Here is a 19,162-nt window from a genome sequence, read left to right as displayed (position 1 = left end):
TCACTTGCACTACCAACTTGGTAAGATCTGAAGGAGAACGGCATCATGTGCTTTCCGTGATGGTGTACATGAGCCTTGTGGTGCTGCTGGTTCTGCTCCTAGGTTAGGCTTAACCTACAGCATACTTTGCTGAAGCAGGGCTGCACTCTCAAAAAGCACAGGCTCACTCTTGGCACAACCACCAGGGACAGGGCTATTTATAGAAGCCTTCTGGGAACAACATTCCGGCTGGGCTTAGAACAGTCAGTCTCCTCGCTCCGGAGGCAGCAGGTGCTGGTTTCTTTCCAACATGTGCACGGAGCCCTTCAAGGGCAAGGAGAGACTCACCCAGGAGCAACCAGGGGCACTGCTGGGCTTGGAGCTGCGATTTGAAACATCCACGCTACAAAGAAAGGTCTGCAGCAAGAAAAAACTGGAATTGTTCCTCCTGCACACCTTGGGCTGTATTTCTACATGGACGTGGATCAGTGACAACTTGCAAGTTGCAGTTAGATCTAGTTCAGTACCGGCCACCTTTGTGCCTGTGAAATACCAAGTATGGGCAAAATGGGGAAGGGCTTTAGGTCAGTGGCAGAGGTTGGGAAAAGACGCCTGTCTGAGAGCTGCTGCCAGTGAATACTGAACCAAATGGACCAGTCATCTTGACGCAGAAGAAGGTTGCTGGCTATGTTCCAGTCACAATACGCCCCTCGCAGAACTCCCGCAAACTACTAATGCTACTAACCGCATACAACTTCGTTTGAAGGCAGCGGTCCAGTGTGTGCGTGTATTTTAAAAGCCGGGGTAACCGAACAAAAAAACAGGTGGCTGTGATCTTACTCTGAAGTGTGTAACCCTGCTGAATTCACTGGAACTTCTGAACATCTACAGAGGCCCTACTCTGTGCACAGGCATACATGTTAAAGGAAACCAAACCATTCTGGGCTGTAACATCAAAAGGAGAAGCAATTGCTGCTGTGGTTTTCCTAGCCTTCCATCCTGTTTCCAAGGGAAGGTTTTCTACTCCCAAACAGAAATGGGTATAGGCCCAAATTGAAGTTGCTGAAGTCAGGACAGACTTCTCAACTGCTCATTGTTGAGAAACTTAGGAACATTTATTTTGGGGCTGCGGAAGCTTGTTGTTGGGGGACCACCCAAAACCATTCCCTGTTAACTTTCTTGTTAAGAGACCTCAGCAGCCATTTCCCATTGCTTTCTTTTCCTCAAATATTCCCCCCACCATGCCTCCCAGTTTCCAGTGTGATTTCGTTAAAATTAAAAGTAATTAAGGAGCACTGAATTAATTCAATCTGGTTAATTATTTTTTTTATTTTGTTTCAATGCACTCATTCTATTTCGGGTTGGATCCAGGCTCTGTTGACAGCAGGTCTCGTCACCTGATTTTTGGGGATTTCCCTCCCCCACACCCCTTTGAGCAGGTTCTCTTGACTCGGTGTAGCATTTTCAGGGGGGCTGTTGTGAGGAAGTCCACTCCTGCCAGCAGCAATGACCCAGCTTAAATCTGAATCCAACCCTTTGTTTAAACAATATGACCTGCCAATACTCCCACCTTAGTTTGATTCCCTTTTGCTCCAGCATCAACTTTGTTTTGCGCTCACTTTTTAAAAATTATTGTTTTTTTTTAGAATAACAGGGCACTCCCCTGAGCAGCACCCATCCACCCACTCCGAGGATCACAAAGCATTCTCATCACAGTGGCTGCTGCGGTCTCCAGCACTCAAGGGGCCGGGGGGGGGGGGGGGCTGACTCTCTGAGGCTGGCTTCCCAGAGCAGGTAGCAACTCCAGGGAATATGGTGGTCAAGACAAGAGGTGCAGGCAAGCCAGCGGAAGCAATGATGAAAAGCTTCAGGGGCAAAACCAGAGCCCAGTGAGGCCTGCGGGCAACACTGGGAAACAGAGACAGACTTCATTTCCGTAACTTGTTAATAAAAACATTTATTTTGCAGTTTGTACAGAACCACCTGAAGTTTGCAAACGGAACGCTGATGCTTACTCAGCCACTTACACTGTGTCTTCAACTTAGAATGTGGGCAGGGAGGTTCTTTCCTTTTTTTTTCCTTTTTTGTGGCTATAGGACAAAGGGTTTCACACGAACACACAGAGAGAGAAAACAAACATTGGTAGGAGTGTATGAAGTCCTTTCTAGAGAGGAAAGGAGGCCAGGAGACAGATTCTACTCTTCATTATCACTGCTGTCGAAATTATGGCTAGCCAATTTAGAGCCACATGGCAACAGGATCACAACTGCCCTTTTGGAAATGTTATCAACGCCTTCTTAAATAATTGGGCCACCCTACCCCAACCTTTCAGTACCACAGCTCTGACACTGAAGTCATTTTTTAAAAAAGGGGGGGGGAACAGAGGAGGAAGTCGACACTCTTCTCTCACGCCCTCAGGCCAAATAGGAGGGGACAAGGCGATCATTTGTCCTTGACAGAAGGAGTTGTTCACTGCAACTCTGCCTTTGGGAACAAAATACCATCTGACTGAAGATGAAGGTTTTGGGGTGCTGGTCCCCAGGAAGGGGTTTGAGCACCCCAATGCAAATCAGGGTAATCAAGTGTTGTGGCATTTGGGGGCGGGAGAAAAGGGCAGCACTGCCCCTCTTTTGATAGGCAAAGAGGTGAGCTATCCTTACCCAGAACACAGGGAAGGAGTCGAGCTGTAGCCCTCCCTGCGCTTACCTTTGGAAAGCACCGACCCACCGTTTCACTGTAACAGCAGGAGAAGAAGATACAAACAGGGAAGAGGTCTAGACATCCAGAGGGAAAGGACCGCCCCCACCCCCCACCCCGCAAAACTGCAAGCCTTCTTAAAGAGGAGGACATTGTTCAAAGGCAGGACATCCAGTCTGCATGGAGCTGGAAGGTGACACCCATGGAACAAAGCAGCCTGTGATATGACATGATAGTGAATGGGGCAGGATCCTCTGTTCCTGGCCCGCAACAGGGGGCAATAAGGAAGCAGCGTCTGAGCTGGGAAGCAACACTCTCTCTAGCCTGGGGCATCAGCTCAGGTTGGGAAGAGCTGGCCTGGGCCCTGCACTTAGGAATCTAGCTTTAGGTGGTATTTAAGGTCACGGGGTGGGGTGAGGGGTGGTGGTAAATAAGTATCTAGTTTTTATCTGAATTTAATCCCATAAATAACCTGAAAAAAAATGCGATGGTCAGTGCCTCTAAGGAAGGATCTTTTCAAGGCCCTTTGAACAAACACAAAAAGTTGCATTGTCTCTATCATTCCCTCCATAGCTAACCCTTGCCACATCCCTGGCTTTAACCAGACTTGGCACCCACGAGCACCATCATCCCGTCTGTGCTCATGGATTTCGGTCTTTCCAGGGGGAAGCCCAGTGCCCGGCTCCAGATGAGCTGCGACAGAACACCGAGGGCCCGAGACACCCCAAACAGCACTGTGTAGTAGTTCATCTCCTTCATGCCATAGTACTGCAGAGGAGAGAGAGAGAAAGAGAGAGAGAGGTCATGGTTAGAGGACAGCCAAAGAAGGCAAGAGAAAAACCCCGTATACAGCCAGGGAAAAATACACCTCATGTCCCACTCAACCCCAGTTAACTCATAGCCACCGTCCTGTTTTGATTATCCCTTCATTCTTTGATATCTACCTGATTTGATACCAAATGGCTTCTCAAGACCACCGTAATCTACCTCCAGACATGGCCAAGTTAGTCCAGATACAGAAAAGAGAGAGACTCTCGTGAAATGATCCCCACTCCCCCAATCCCAGTCATCTCAGCCTCACCCTACATGAACCGTAACTGCTAGGTAAAAAAGGACCGAAATTGGCTTCTATTGACTCTTCTGTACATAGCGTAACATATGTATTTACCTCCAGCTTTGTTACTCTAAAAACAGCCTAATTGATCTCTAATTCTGTTTTCCACCAACCAAAGAACCTGTCAGGTTCATTGCTGATGGTCAGGGAAAAGGCACCGGGAACTGGAAACAAAAAGGGAGGCAAACTCCAGTGCTTGGGGAAAAAAATTGTGTGTAACAAACGCCATAAATGTTCTTCTTTTGAGCACCGGAGTTTGCCTCCCTTTTTGTTTTCACCCTTGATGGAGATACTTTTGAGTTAACAGCTGGATTTCATATTTTCAAAAATGGGGAATTTACATTTGTCTGCTATCTTCTGGTTCTCAGTGGTCCTAGGGGCATTAAAACCAGAAATCAGCACTTCAACTGAGAGCCCAATTTGACTGTTTGCAACCCCTCCTACTCCGCATCATCTTAAGATACAGACAATGCCTGATGCAGCACCGCTCCCACCATGAATCTACCTGAATACTATGCGCGTCATCTAAAGCCCTTCTCCGAGGCTTGGAAAGTGGCCAAAAGGGAGAGGGCCTTCTCAGTGGTGGCCCCGTGATTCTGGAACAACCACCGGTGAGGCCTGCCTGATGCCAACATTGTTATCTTTTTGGCATCAGGTTAAGACCTTCCTCTACTCTGAGGCATTTGGCAGCATGTGATAAGGTTTTTAATCAGGTCTTGGGATTGTTTGTTAACATTATATATACTGTATGTATGTATATGTGTGTCTGTTTATATCTCTGTATGTAAATATTTGCATACTGTATGCAATATCTTTAAGGTTTTTTAATCACTGTAAACTCCCCAGAGAGCTTTGGCTATTGGGTGGTATTGAAATGCAATAAATGAAATCCTGACAACATCCAGTCTGTTTTCCCCCCCCAGCCCTCTAATGGATAACCTGCTTTTTGGAACATCTTTCCTGATAAAGAGATCTTTAAAGTCTGCATTTTTTGTGATCTGAGTTAGCTTAATACACAATATAGATATTTTTTACAGAATTGGCACCTGTAGGGCCTCATAGCCACCACTAGAGGGAGGCCCACGCCACCAACAGCTTGCCTGGGTCCTGTAAATTAGGAGTTTTGTCTTCTGCAGATGCTTGAGTTCCCCAAGCAGATGACTGGAAATGGCAAACAAACCATCTCTCTCAAGCAGCCTATCTGCCATGACTCTTCTTCCCCTAAAATATACAGCCACAGAGTACTAGGCACATCCTAGAGGAGGGGTGGGCCACTTGTGACCTTCCAGATATTTTGGACTACAATTCCTATCAGCTCTCACCATGGGCTGATGGGAGTTCTAGGCCAAAACATCTGGAGGGCCACAAATTGCCCACCTGTGTTAGAACATCCAACAGTGAGGCTCAAGAGACTTCAAAGTCCTATGAGGAGAGACTGAAAGAACTGGGCATGTTTATCCTGGAGAAGATTGAGGGGAGACATGATAGAACTCTTCAAATACTTAAAAGGTTGTCACACAGAGGAGGGCCAGGATCTCTTCTCGATCCTCCCAGAGTGCAGGATGTGGAATAATGGGCTCAAGTTACAGGAAGCTAGATTCTGGCTGGACATCAGGAAAAACTTCCTCGCTGTTAGAGCAATACGACAATGGAATCAATGATCTAGGGCTCTCCCACACTAGAGGCAGCTGGACAACCATCTATCAGGGATGCTTTAAGGCGGATTCCTGCATTGAGCAGGGGGTTGGACTCGATGGCCTTATAGGCCCCTTCCAATTCTACTATTCTACAATTCTATGATCACCCACAAACTGAGTACATATCCTGAAAGGCTGCCGCAGAATGGACTGCAGATCTATCAACATGGGACAGGTTTCTCCAAGGACAGACGTTTGTCCTCCGCCGCTTGAAAGCCATTGTGGCGCTGATTCAGCCTCTATATGCTGGGTAACAAACTGGGCTCACTGATGTGGATGGGAAGAGCTGCATACTGCCAATGTCAGAAGTTTATTGCAGTGTGTGAAAATACAGGTTTTGGGCACAGAGATGGCCACATGAGGCTGCAACGAAGGTGCTAACAGAACCTCTGCGATCAAGGAGAACAGTGCGCAAGTCAACGTGGGACTGACACCAGATCTGGGAACTTAAGTGAACCCAAGTATATCAACAACGTGCAGCCAACTTGTTGCTTTAAAAACCTGGAAACCCACTACTAAGAAGAGCAGAACTGACTGACTTGGTGTAACAAGGTAAATGCCAAAGAGCCACGACTAATCCACACAGATCCCATTCAGCCATAGGTGAAGTCCACACTAAGTTGCTATTGTTTCTATCCAATCAGGGCCTTTTTTGGCTAACTGATAAGAGAGACTGGAAGGCCCCTCCGCAGAGTCAGGAAACAAGAGCTAATGGCCTTCAGTCAATTCGTGCAGGAGATAGAGAAAGAAGCTGGTCTCTCCCTCTTCTGGAATGCTCAACTACAGGCTCACAATTGGTTTGTCATAAAACTGTTCTACCATCAAAGAAGAGCAGAGTTGGAAGAGGCCCACAAGGCCATCGAGTCCATCCCCCTGCTCAATGCAGGAATCCACCTTAAAGCAGATGGCTGTCCAGTTGCCTCTTGAAGGCCTCTAGTGTAGGAGAGACCACAACCTCCTTAGGCTAGCTTCTAGACCCCTGAGCATCCTCATCACCCTTCCTCTATAACCCCTCCAGCTTGTCTGCATCCTTTTTGAAGTGTGGTGCCCAGACCTGGACATAGTACTCAAGATGAGGCCCAACCACTGCCGAACAGAGGGGAACTGGTACCCCACATGACTTGGAAGCTATACTTCTATTACTGCAGCCCAAAATAGCATTTGCTTTTTTTGCAGCCAAATCACACTGTTGGTTCATATTTAGCTTGTGATCTGCGACAATTCCAAGAGCCAGCTATCCCCCATCTTGTAACTGTGTGTTTGGTTTCTTTTTCCTAAGGCCCAGATTCCAATAGGCACCTCAGCTCAGGAAGTACAGTGCTCCGGTCCCCCTCTGCAGCAGTCAGGATGCCAGAGGTAGCAACTCACCTGTAGCAGGACCCCACTGTGTGCGTCCACATTGGGCCAAGGATTCTTGGCCTTGCCCTGCTCCAGGAGCACATTAGGAACGATCTTGTATAGTTGAGCCACCAACTTGAAGAGGGGATCTTTGGGAAGGTGCTTGAGGGCGAATTCTCTCTGGCAGGTGTAGCGGGGATCTGTCTTCCTCAGCACTGCGTGGCCATAGCCAGGAACCACCTACAACACAAGAAGTCATCAGCATCTGGCAGGCAGTACCTAGCATGATGCAGGAGGAAGAAAGACATAGGCACTCGTACTCCATTCTAGTTCCTAGCTGTCGACATCCACACCTTGCAGAAGACTTGAATGCTGCCACCATGAACCTTTATTTATATATCACAGAAAGAATGAATACAGACATTTATTAAGAATGAACACAGACATGTTTTAATGGGCGTCCCATTAAAACATGACCCTAACTGTGGGTATTGTACTGTGCTTTCTATCAGCTCCTGAATCTTTGAATCATTAAACAGATAGCAAGCACCAGAGCAAAGCTCACGTAGTGAAATATCAATTGGAATGAACAGAAACTGTATGTTAAACCACGAGCATTTGTGCTTTCATTTTTCCTTGCCCCAAAGTCATATTCTTAACACACGTGGCTTACTAACACACATACACACAAACACACAGACTGTAATCTAGGCCACCATACCTGCCTACTTTGTCCTGGCTATAGTTTCATGGCAGGTGTCCAGGAAAAATGTCCCATTGGTCTATAACTCAGACTGGCCTTTCACCATTTGTTTTCTCTTCTGTCTCCCCCCACTGTGCCCTGCTCCCAAGTGATGGTGACTCCCAGCATCAGACTTGATTTTTTTTTGGCTCCGAACCATCACTATATTGGGAATCCACTAGCTAGTAACCAGCAATTTCTAGCGGCTGTTACAAAAGAACAGGGAGTGATGATCCATCGCTAAATTCATTTGCCACTTTAGGGCCACTCCTCGTATTCGCAATCAAAGAGTTTTTTGGTTGGTTGGTTTTTTTTTTTAAAAAGGGGCAAGATATTCTCTAACAATGGATTGAGAAGTGTGAGTTGGCATTCTAAGAGTCCCAGAGTTGTGTTGATTACAGAATGAAGAAAAGGGGGGGGCAGGAAAAAGCCACAGTGCATTCCACAACTCCACATGAGGGATGGAAAAGAAGAATGTGGGATTGCAAGCAGAAATCCACTTCCTGAGTCCATTTCCTCTCTCTCTCTTTAAAAACAAAGCAAAATATGGCTGCAAAGGTATGCTTGAGAGTGTGCGTGGGAATTGCCAGCTGAAATCCCAGGAAGAAGCCAGGGTGGGCGGGGAGTGGGCATGCGTGAATAAGATTTCCAGTGATGATGGCTCTGCCCCCCCACCTTACTCATAAAACTGCATTATGAAAAATTAAGCTACACACAAAGGCAGAGTTCATATAGGATACAGTTATGGATTTGTCAGAGATCAAAGCTTCTTGGTGCAGAATCCTAGTTCCTCTTTAAGCCCTGGTCCTAGCTATCATTCATCCAGACTCAGAAGTTCAACGTTCTTCATTAAAGCTTCCTCACCCGCAACCCATCATGTCCATGTGTCACCTGAACACTTCCAAACATTTTAGGCACGTAGGAAGCGGCCTTATACGAGGTCAGAGTATTTCTCCATCTAGTCTTGTATGTTCTATTCCAGGGGTGCAGAACTTCTTTTAGCCTCAGGGCCGAATTCAATTTCAGAGGAGCTCTCGGGCTGAGTTCCATTAGTGGGCGGAGCCAAAGGGAAAAGGGGTGGGATCAAAATACAAAGAAAAATCACCAGCCTATTGTAGCTTAAAGCCTTTCCTGCCAATCATTAAGCTTTAAGGAGAGGCATTTCAACCTTTTAGAATGGGGGTGGGTGAGAATGCACAAAAGCTGGAAAATCATCAAAGGATCAGTGTTTGATGAAAAGGGGTGGGGTGTGGGAAGGGTCATAGCCATCTGGGGAATCCGGGGGTGGGTTGCAGATTAGGACCCCTGGAGGGCCCAGGGTTTCCCCACTCCAGTCTACTCCGACTAGCAGACTGTCCGGCAGTGAGAGGCTTTTCTACATCACTTGCTACCTGAACCAAATACACACTCTACCAATGCGCCTCCCCATTTTAGACTGACCTCACTTGGTAAAATTTGGGCCGTATAACGAGATATCACTCATAATTCCCTAAGCGTTGGGGGAAATCCCATGTTATTATATATTTTCTTAATCCTCATTAAAAATTGCAACTTTTTTGTTCTTGAGTACTCTTTCGAAAGTCGTATAGTTTTTGAGTAAATCATGGTTAAATGTCACACGTAATCAATGTGAACACTGATTTTATACGTTCAAATGAAATTATCTCAAAAACTAATGGTTTTTGAAATAATTTCGAAACATTTCAGAAGGAAAATCATCTCTGTAGCATAAACGAGTGAGAAATTATGCATATTTAAATGTGGCAACTACATAATAGCATGGCAGCCATCACACAGCCCCCCACTACTGGAACTTTGTAAGACTCACTTTTCTGAGACACTTATGTCCTATATAAACAAAAAATATTCACTAAGCTTTTGCACTTGTTGGGGTAAATAAATCCTGGTCTGGCTCTGGGACTAACACCCCTGCAGACCAAATCCCTCCTGTCTCCCTGACCATGTCCTTCTCTCCGTTGTCCCTTAGAAGCCTGGATGCTGCCACTCACCCTGCCAGAGTTCAGCGTGTTCCAGATGAAATCCCTCAGCTTCTCGTCAGACACGTCTTCGCCCAGCTCCTTCTGCAAGTTCGTCAACCAGACCAGCACCTCCTGCAAGAAGCCCGTGAGGTTTGCTGATGACGTACAAGAAGAGGAAGAGCTCCCCCAAAATGCTCTTCCTGCAACACCAGATTCACCAGCACACCTGGGCCAGGTACATACGCCCTACCTGATTCGCAAGACCGTGGAGGGGCCCGGCTAGACCATTCATAGCTGCGGCAAAAGCCAGGTAAGGGTCAGAGAGGGCACTGCCCACTAGGTGGCTGGTGTGTGCGCTGACATTGCCGCCCTCATGGTCACTGCAGAAAGAGGAAAGGGAGAGAGAAAGAGAAAGGAAGTCAGCGGAGAACAAGCCGGCTTATCACTGTACACAAAGCTGAAATGACAGATTTGCACACATTTGCCTAATTACAACTAAAAAAATCGAGAATTTCACCAACATTTTTTGTTTTAAGAATGCACATCTAATTGCATGATAACAACATGCATCTCCAAACATGTGTTGTTCATTTGGGATTCCGAGACTGGGCACAAGCTGCTCCTAAAGGAAAAAAGAAGGAGCCCCCACGTTCCAGGCCTGCATACCTTAAAAAATGCAACATTTTTGTTCTTGAATATTCTTTCGAAAGTCATGTAGTTTTTGAGTAAATCACGGTTTAAATGTCACACATAACCAACGTGAACACTGATTTTATATGTTCAAATGAAATTATCTAAAAAACTAATCGAGTTAAAAAATGTGTAATTACAAAAAGTATGTCATTAAATTTGAAACATTTCAGGAAAAAAATCATCTCTGTAGCATAAACAGGTGAGAAGTTATGCATATTTAAATGTGGCAACTACATAATAGTGCGGCACCCATATTGATGAGGTCATCACGCAGCCCCCACCACCACTGGAATTTTGTAAGACTCACTTTTCTGAGACACTTATGTCATATATAAACAAAAAAGATTCACTAAACTTTTACACTCTTTGAGTAAATAAATCCTGGTCTGGCTCTGGGACTATTATGAGCTACCACCAAGCCAGAACACAGCCCGGCAACTACAAATTGGCAGCCCGCCGGGAGGTATTATATCAACCCCGTCTCTGGGCTGCCTGCCTGGGACTACAAACACAGCAGTGGTGTCTGAGAGATGCCTGGCAACAATGCGCACATGCTGTGTTCGGCGCGGTGGGTCAAACGCTGTTCAGGCAGGCACCCTTTCTTGCAAGTGCAGGAGAACTTCCCACTTGCCATAGACTCAACGGCAGCATCCCCCTGCTTTTAGTCCAGACTTCCTCAATGTAGTGCCCAACTCCAATCACTGCCAGCCAGCATCGCCAATAACGTTGGGTTGCTTGTATTCTGTCACTACTAGACTAGGAGCGGGCAGACTTCAGACTTGCAGGATCTACCGTGTTTTTTCCTATTTATTTATTATTATATTTTATATATTACATTTTTATATTGCCCAATAGCCGAAGCTCTCTGGGCAGTTCACAAAAATTAAAACCATGAAAAGCATAATAAAACAACCAACAGTCTAAAAACACAAATACAAAATACAATACAAAAAGCACAAGCAGGATAAAAACCACACAGCAGAAATTGATATAGGTTAAAATATGGAATTAAAACAGCAAAATTTAAATTTAAGTTAAATTAGGTGTTAAAATACTGAGAAAATAAAAAGGTCTTCAGCAGGCGATGGAAGGAGTACAGTGTAGGTGCCAGGCGAACCTCTCTGGGGAGCTCGTTCCACAGCTGGGGTGCCACAGCAGAGAAAGCCCTCCTCCTAGTAGCCACCTGCCTCACTTCTTTTGGCAGGGGCTCGTGGAGAAGGACCCCTGTAGATGACCTTAAGGTCCAGGCAGGTACATTACTAGGACTCCTGAGGTCCACCAACCAGAATCAAATGCAAAATGGCGGCTCAAGGGGCAGAGCTAATTACCTACTGAATCCCCACGAGAGCCGTGCACTGGGAGAGCTTACCATACACAGTTACAAACCTGCAACTAAGTTAAGTACAGATCAGGGATCCCAGCAGTCTAATTTAGAGCTAAAAATGCTATTGTTAACCAACTGGGAGTTGGAAAGACCCTTGATGATCTTCTGCAAACCCCCCAGAGATCAGCCAGTCCTGATTTACATTCTGCCCGGCCCTGCACTTGTAGCCCTGCCAGGCAACTGCTGCAGGGGACAGTCAAGAGGTGCACACTGTTCCCAGTGCCTGCTGCACCTGGCTTGTTCCACCAAGTCCCACCGTCCACACAGGTCAGACTTGCGGAAGTGGCAAACCCACGGGCCAAAGATGGCAGTGCTTCCGGAAGCTTCAAGCCCAGCACACAGACGATATACCTGTGAATGGTGAGGTAGAGCCGCATGAGTTCAATGAACTGGGGGTCAGTGTAGCCCAGCATGTTGGTGAAGTTGTGCGACCAGTCCAAGGCGGGATCGATGGCACCGATGCTACTGCCTTCGCGGTACAGGTTACGGTAGATCTTTGCAGCGATGCACGGCAGCTTGGCAATCAAGTCCATGGAGTCCTCATAGATAAACTGCAAGGCAAAGCAAGAGAGAGGGGTGTAGCAGGAGGGACATAAAGGTTAGGAGCCACTCGCAGGGGTCTTCCCACACCAACCTCAACTTAAATTGCAGCACATGGTCTGTTCGCTGAGAACATCTGTAATAGTTAAGTTAATAGTAGAAGGACTTGTGTATAGTCTACCGCAGGACAGCTGCATGTATAAGCCTTCATGCGTGAAGTGGACTCTAACCCACAAAAGCTCATCCCATAATAATTGTGTATTTTCAGGTGCTACAAGACTCTTCTTTCTCCCATAAGATGCCTTGGGAATGTTAGTAAGCATAGCTGCCTAGTGTTCCGAAAGTTTTTGTAAAGAATTCCAAAATTGCCAGAATTTGAACATGTTTCTAGTTCTCAAGATTGTGAAAAGCCATGTGAGGCTAGCACCTCCTGTAGGCCCAGAAGCCAAAACCGAAGCAGGGGTAAAGACTTCCCTTGTGTGCCCATAGCAAGGGGACTGACCTCAATAACTATATCATTCTCAGCCTCAGATTTCCATTCTTGGCTTTTATTTAAAATAAGATTTCTGCTTTTAAATCTTTAAAAAGGGGGGGGGGGAACAGAATTCAAGAGGAATTCCTTCACAGGTTGCCACCCCTCCTCCCTATATATATTCTATCCTTTTCTTCCACTGGGCAGAGTCATCTCAGAAAACATTTCTGCTGATTCCAAGTGGAGGGTGGTTCATATGTTACTGCTTCCAGGGGTGGGCTTCATGTCATAGCAAAAACTTATTTGTTTTATTTTATTATTACATTTATATCCCAACTTCTTCCCCTCTTGCAAGGAACCCAAAGCGACTTACATGGTCATCTTTCCTCTCCATTTTATCCTCGCAAAAAACCCAGGAGGCAGATTAGACTGAGGCCCTTTCTACACCTAAGGATTATCCCAGGAAAATGGAGGCATCGCCCCTGCCTGCTCCCGGGATTCCCTGTGTGTCATTTGGACATAGGGGGATGATCCGGGGGGGGGGGGGGGAGAGGCAGGTGTAGAAACGGCCTGAGAGTCAGTGACTAGCCCAAAGTCATTCGAACAGTCCTAGCTTCCTCTGTGGCATTCTGGCTTTCCACATGCAGCAGACGTTTGGAAATGGGGCAATTGCAGACAAGCAATCCCACCCTTCCTGCCCCAGCATGTACATTCAGCAGAAAAATATCCATTTAGCCAAAGCATCCAGAAATTACTGGAGTACAAGACATGGCAGAAGGGAAAGCCTGCAGAGGAATTTATGCTCAAATAAGAAGTAAACCAGAGCGTTGACGTTTTGTTATCCAAATAAGCCTACACCAAAAACTATTCTGAATTCTCCAAAGAAACCAAAATGCTGCAGTCAAAATAGTCCCAAATGAATACTACGTAGGATGCATTTAAAGAGAGTTTTTAAAAAGGGGGGAAAGGCAGGCCCCGGGGTGAGTACCAAGTTCTGCTTGCTTCCATCAACAGATTCCTCTATTTTCTGCTCTTGGAGGTGGACAGTCCTACCTTAGTGATACAACGATGAGTTTCCATTCTAGTCACTGGGTTTTTTAAGCATTTAAGACGGCAGAATCAAATGCAAGTGTGGCACCGAGACTCCCCAACACCCTTCCTACCACTGCCATTGAGTTTTCCTGTATTAGACACCCACCTTCAGTGGTTGGGCTGGGCAGAGGCTGAACAGGTGATGGTTAGTCAACAGCCACAGCAGAACTGCCACAGTTTCTCCCCCATTCCCCCCACCTCAAATCCAAACAGCAATGCCTTGTGACAGGTAACGGCTTGTGAATCTGGACCAAAGTCTCTTCATTTTGGTGCTGAGGGTGCGCATGTACATATAATTATGCTCAAGGCCTCATGTTACCAGAACAGGCACAGGGTTGGGGGGTTCCACATGTGGAGGACCCAAGATCTCATACAGAACTGAGTTGCTCGGTCCTTTTATCAGGCACTAGCTAGAGGATCTTCATGAAGCAAAAGCTAACTGGGCTGTCGTGTTCCCAGCTGGAAGGTTGGAATGTGGTAGGACTCCGTCTGGATTCGGCCAGCTGCACAGACTAGATTTCTCTTTTTGCGGCAAGTACCACCTCTGCACACAGAGCTAGGGAGGACTCTGCACTCACAGTTCTTAATCCCGGCGATTTTACCACTACCTGGAATTGGCAAATCAATCCTAGGACGAAGGGTGTTCAATAATCCTGGCAGCAGCTTTGCATTCTAATGAGAGCTTCCAATTTCCTGGTCCAACAGAAGAGTCTGGAGAAGCCAGTCCTCAGATTTTGCTACTGCTACAGCTTTTAGTTGTACCTTAAGCTACAATGCATTAAGCATTGCCACCCTCTGACTAATGGCAGCTTCAGAAGGACTTAAACGTTAAGCAAGAATCGACTTGACATTCAGGATCATATTCTTTGCAACAACAAGCGATAGATTAGTGCTTTTATTTTCAGCACAAAACAAGAAAAAGAGAGAGAGAGAGAGAGTGTCAGAGAGTCATAATTCCATGAATGTGACCACACTGTGTATTAGAAACTACATTCTAGCTCTATGGCACATTCTTGATCGTACACGTTTCTCTATTTCCTGCATATAAGTAAGGCATAGCACCATTTTGATGCAAGTGGTTCTGACTGCCAGCGACACTTGAAACTTGCAGCTTCAAAACTTCACTCTAGACAGCCTCAATCAGATGCTATGGGGGGGGGGGAGTCTTCAGTCCCTCCCTCCCTCCCTCCCCCCCTCTCTCTCTCTCTCACACACACACACACCAAACCCCTTCCTAGCTCACACAACCTCTTCTACAGTGCAGAAGGAAAGGCTGCACACCCTTCACTCATCTTCCCATTCCACACTTACCTCCCAGTACTTGGTCCGGCTGATTCCCTCAGAGTAGGCGCGGGCAAAAGTGCTCTCGCTGTTGAGGGCGGTAACAGCGGCGCTGAGTTGCGACATGGGATGAAGGTTGGTGGGGAAGTTGTCAAGCATGGTCACCACGTGGGACGGCAGGGCTGCTCTCTTGGCCCACTCCCGAGACAGCCAGTTGACCTGAACAAAGAAAGCATGTCACACGTTGCCTCCGTGACCAGGAAGAAATAGGTGCTAAGCTCCTCACAGCCTTCTTTGCTCCCCATCCCCATTCACCTCTGCAGACCTTTCCAGTGCTTTCCTCCACCTGTTCTTAAGAGCAGGCAACATAATGGTTTTGGAGGCTGAAGGTTCAAGCTGCAGCCTCCCAGCCATCTCCGGAATCAGAGGCTCTACCGAAAACCCCAAACACTGTCTTGTTACCTGTTCCTGCGAGGGGATCTCTCCTGTCACCAGCAACCAGAAAAGTCCTTCAGGTAGGGGCTCTGCACCTCCAGGGGCTTTGGACAGCAGCTTCTGGCACTCGGGAATGCTGTAGCCACGGAAACGGATGCCCTAAAAGCACAGCAGGAAGGATGGCGAGAATTTACTTCTCAATGGACAGGCTGTACGACCAGATCTGTGTTCGTACTACAAGCTCAGGCGATTTTACCTCATCAGGGTCCAAGACTGAGGTCTCGTATATTAGCCCTTTCATCCCTCTCATGCCACCGTAGACCTGGGGACAAAGAGAACCAGTTGGATAAGGGGAGAAACTTATCTAACTCCACTATAACACACAAACGTCTCATCATCATCATCATCATCATCATCATTATTATCATTATCATTATTATTATTTGCTTTTCCCCATCCAAGGAACCCAAGGCAGCGCACATAATATGCACAGAGCAGACCAATCTCTGCCCACCTTTGAAGTAGGCAACTCTGATACACCTACCCAGGGTGGTAGATACTCTGTTTCCCCCCAAATCCAAGCTCTGTATCAAGGAGACCCACATTCCACAGAGCTGCTTCATATTTACTAGGTATCTGTATGAAAAATATTCCCTGTAGGAAATACATTACAATCTTCACACACTTTTCTCCTCTCAGATTCATGTACTATCCCACACACTAAGTTTCCCAACACACACACACACACACAGAGATCATCATCAACATAACCTGGTTTCAATATAATGCCAAATCACAGTTTATGGGAATGAGATACTATAAATCTTCCGCTTATGCATTCTTCCATTGCGGCTGCAAGGATGGCAACGGAAGCTTTCGCTCTTTTAGATTAACCACAGTTTGCCACGTCATTCAAATCCTAAAGTGTGGTTAAATCTTAAGTATGATTAGTGGAAACAAGCCAACTTTGTAAACCATGATTTGTTTCCACCAATCATAGTTAAGGTTAATGACAGTTTAGGGTTCGGACAATACAGCAAACCACAGTTAATCTGAAACAGAGGCAAAAACTTCTGATCACCTCCCCATAGCCATGCTGGAGTAAGGAGGGGAACGTGCAAGCCTAGGGCTCAGTGTGCTCTGTTCTCATAATTTTGCATTTACCTCTGAATCAGCCCATAGCCTGTCTGTTATTTCTTATGAAGAATTACGTGCTGTGTGGGAATGTTATAAACTTTGCGTATATACTACATACACAATTCTGTGTGCTTATAAATACTGTATGTCAACATTATGGAAAGATATATCACACACTTCCTTGCTGGGCTGAAGATATTAGACTGACCCATAGTGCATTACATTTAACAGAGACTGGGGTGGGGGCTTGTGTGCACTGCTCTTAAAACTCCTGGCCCCCATCTTTATGGCGGCACTTTGGCTCTGCGAGACATCTTGCACCCGCACTTGCGTTCCTTCCCGGCATTTGCACAGGAAGGAAGGCAAGTGCGAATTTTCCACCCCCACGCCTCTGGAAAAATAAATGAAAATAAAAATGGGGGAGGGGGGGAGAGGAATGGGGCTGTTCCTCTCTCCCTTTTTTAATGTTATAATTTGTATCTGCGGAGCTCCATAGTTACAGATAATAAAAATAAAAACGGGGTGGGTGGGTGGCAAGGAACAAGGCAGCCAGAGGAGGACGCGAGAGGGACTGGGTGAACCACCTCTCCTCCTCTTGGCTGCCTCGTTCCTCCCCCACCCACCCCCATTTGTTTTTATTTTTATTATCTGTATCTGTGGAGCTCCACAGATACAGATAATAATTTTAAAAAGTGGGGGGAGGAACAGCCCATTCCTCTTCTCCCCGTTGTTGTTTTTTAATTTTCCAGAGGCGCAGGGCCGCCCATGGTGACCAATCAGGGGGCGCCATGGGCTTTGCTGCCAAAAAAGTCGGCGTGAGTGCCCAATATTTTTGGAGCAGAGTTTCCAGGGTTTGCCCTCGGATGGCTTCACAATGGTAGCTGTATCATGTAGATGACGTGCCGCTACTGCGAAGCCACCCCGGGGCAAACCCTTCATGTAGATATGCCCCTAGTTTTCTCAAACTTCGCTACCCACTTGCTTGACAGTGATCCAAGCTCTAGCATTGCCCAAAGTTTGCAATAGCGAGAACAATTCACACTTTGTAGTGTGCTTGCTTGCTCCTCAGTCTTTGTGTACTTTGCAAGGACCTGGACACAGAATTGTTCTTAAGGCCCTGTTTTGTCAAACTGGCAGCTTCATTCCACGCTGCTCGCCACCTCTTCAACCACTCCAGAGACAGCAGGTGACACAGCAACAAACCTCTTAAAAAGTTGGCTTTGTCTTAAATACTTCCCCTTCCACCAGCTTCCTTGTGGCCTCAATCAAGGCGAAGAACAGAGTCCATAGCTTCCCAGCTGGCACTCGGAGAAAGTCTTGCTACTGTGTGTGCCAAGGCTGCAGCTAGCTCACGGGAGGTGCCACTTCCGTTGCAATTGACTAGATGTATTCTGATTAAAAAGCCAAGCAGGGATTGCTCAGCACTGCTTGGGGCTAGTACAAATCTGGAAGCCCTTTTGACATCTACACACTGGAGAAAGTCTTAAACGGGGAAAAATTAATCCGTAATGCAACCACCTTGCTCAGTAGCGAGTAGACTCTCTTTGGGAAGAAAATCAGGTGTTGATTTTACTCCACCCACCTTGCAAGTGGATAAGAATAAAGTGGGCAGGGCAGTATCAGGTAGGACAGGGGGTGCAGAGCCTCTTTCAGTCTGAGGGCCAAACTGTTTCGGAAAAGTTCTCGGGGGGCGCGTTCCAGTGATGGGTGGGACCAGCACATTTTAGCTTAAAGAGCTTACTGCCAGTAGCTAAGCCCATAGGAGAGGCACTTCAACCTTTCAGAATGGGGTGGGGGGAGAACGGGGCAGGGCACCTGGGGGACCCAGGTGGGCCCCCAGGTTTAGCCCTCAAGTCTGAGGTTCTATGTCTGAGCTAGGAAATATTACAGCTTTGATGCCATGTTGTCTACCTTATGTACCGCTGCATTACAGGGCAGCGTGAATACGACTTGCTTAGGGCACCTTGTAGAAAAACAAAGCCTGGGATGTACAACCCCCTCCATAAAAGAGTGCATCCAACGGCGAGAGGTGAGCAATTTATCACATGAAATTTGGGGGTCATGGATTAGGGCTGTGATAGTTGATCTGATCCTTTTGGTAGGAGAATAAGGAATTTGCTGGGGGATCTGACATAGTCGAATCCCTGCTTGGAAGGGATCGGGCTGACCCGTATGACAGATTCAGGAGTGTGTATAGTCAAAGATAGGAAAAACAGATGAAGACTAAATCAGGAAATGAGACTGACAAACCGTGACATGCTCTAAGTTGGTGCTCAGCTGTGCTATGAAGTTACAATCACAGGGACCGTGCCACAATTCTGCTTGAGCACAAAAAAAACGGCACAATGTGGTTACGAACACAGAATTCAACTGAGAATCTGAACGTTCATTTTTTAATAAGGTCAGTTTTTTCTTGCCCTTGTGGGTGCAGAGATATGCTCAAAAGTCATTGGGCGAAGTGAGGCAAACTTTCAGAAGTCAGAGAGATGACTAAACATCTGTTACAGTGGTTTTAAATGTATGCACGTTTTGCAGGTTTCTGTGGTTTTTAATTTTTGCAGATTGTTTTTAAATGTTTTATC

The 19,162-nt window shown here is 46.5% G+C and overlaps 1 protein-coding gene across 1 annotated transcript in view; it reads right to left on the bottom strand.

The window, feature by feature from the left end:
• Window positions 1-1,916: 1,916 nt before the first annotated feature.
• Window positions 1,917-19,162, bottom strand: part of CS (citrate synthase) — a 39,093-nt gene continuing 21,847 nt past the window's right edge. The window contains exons 4-11 of the mRNA XM_063119822.1: window positions 15,700-15,765; window positions 15,471-15,602; window positions 15,039-15,227; window positions 11,975-12,174; window positions 9,797-9,926; window positions 9,577-9,678; window positions 6,856-7,065; window positions 1,917-3,444 (exon numbers count right to left, since the gene is read on the bottom strand). Coding sequence (XP_062975892.1) covers window positions 3,274-3,444; window positions 6,856-7,065; window positions 9,577-9,678; window positions 9,797-9,926; window positions 11,975-12,174; window positions 15,039-15,227; window positions 15,471-15,602; window positions 15,700-15,765 — 1,200 coding nt within the window. The 3' untranslated portion in view covers window positions 1,917-3,273. The remainder of the gene's footprint in view (window positions 3,445-6,855; window positions 7,066-9,576; window positions 9,679-9,796; window positions 9,927-11,974; window positions 12,175-15,038; window positions 15,228-15,470; window positions 15,603-15,699; window positions 15,766-19,162) is intronic.

Source organism: Elgaria multicarinata, chromosome 3 (genome assembly GCF_023053635.1).
Source record: "Elgaria multicarinata webbii isolate HBS135686 ecotype San Diego chromosome 3, rElgMul1.1.pri, whole genome shotgun sequence".
In the NCBI taxonomy this organism is placed as follows: domain Eukaryota; kingdom Metazoa; phylum Chordata; class Lepidosauria; order Squamata; family Anguidae; genus Elgaria; species Elgaria multicarinata.
Note: the sequence above shows the minus strand (reverse complement) of the source record. Positions and strands in the feature narration are given on the sequence as shown.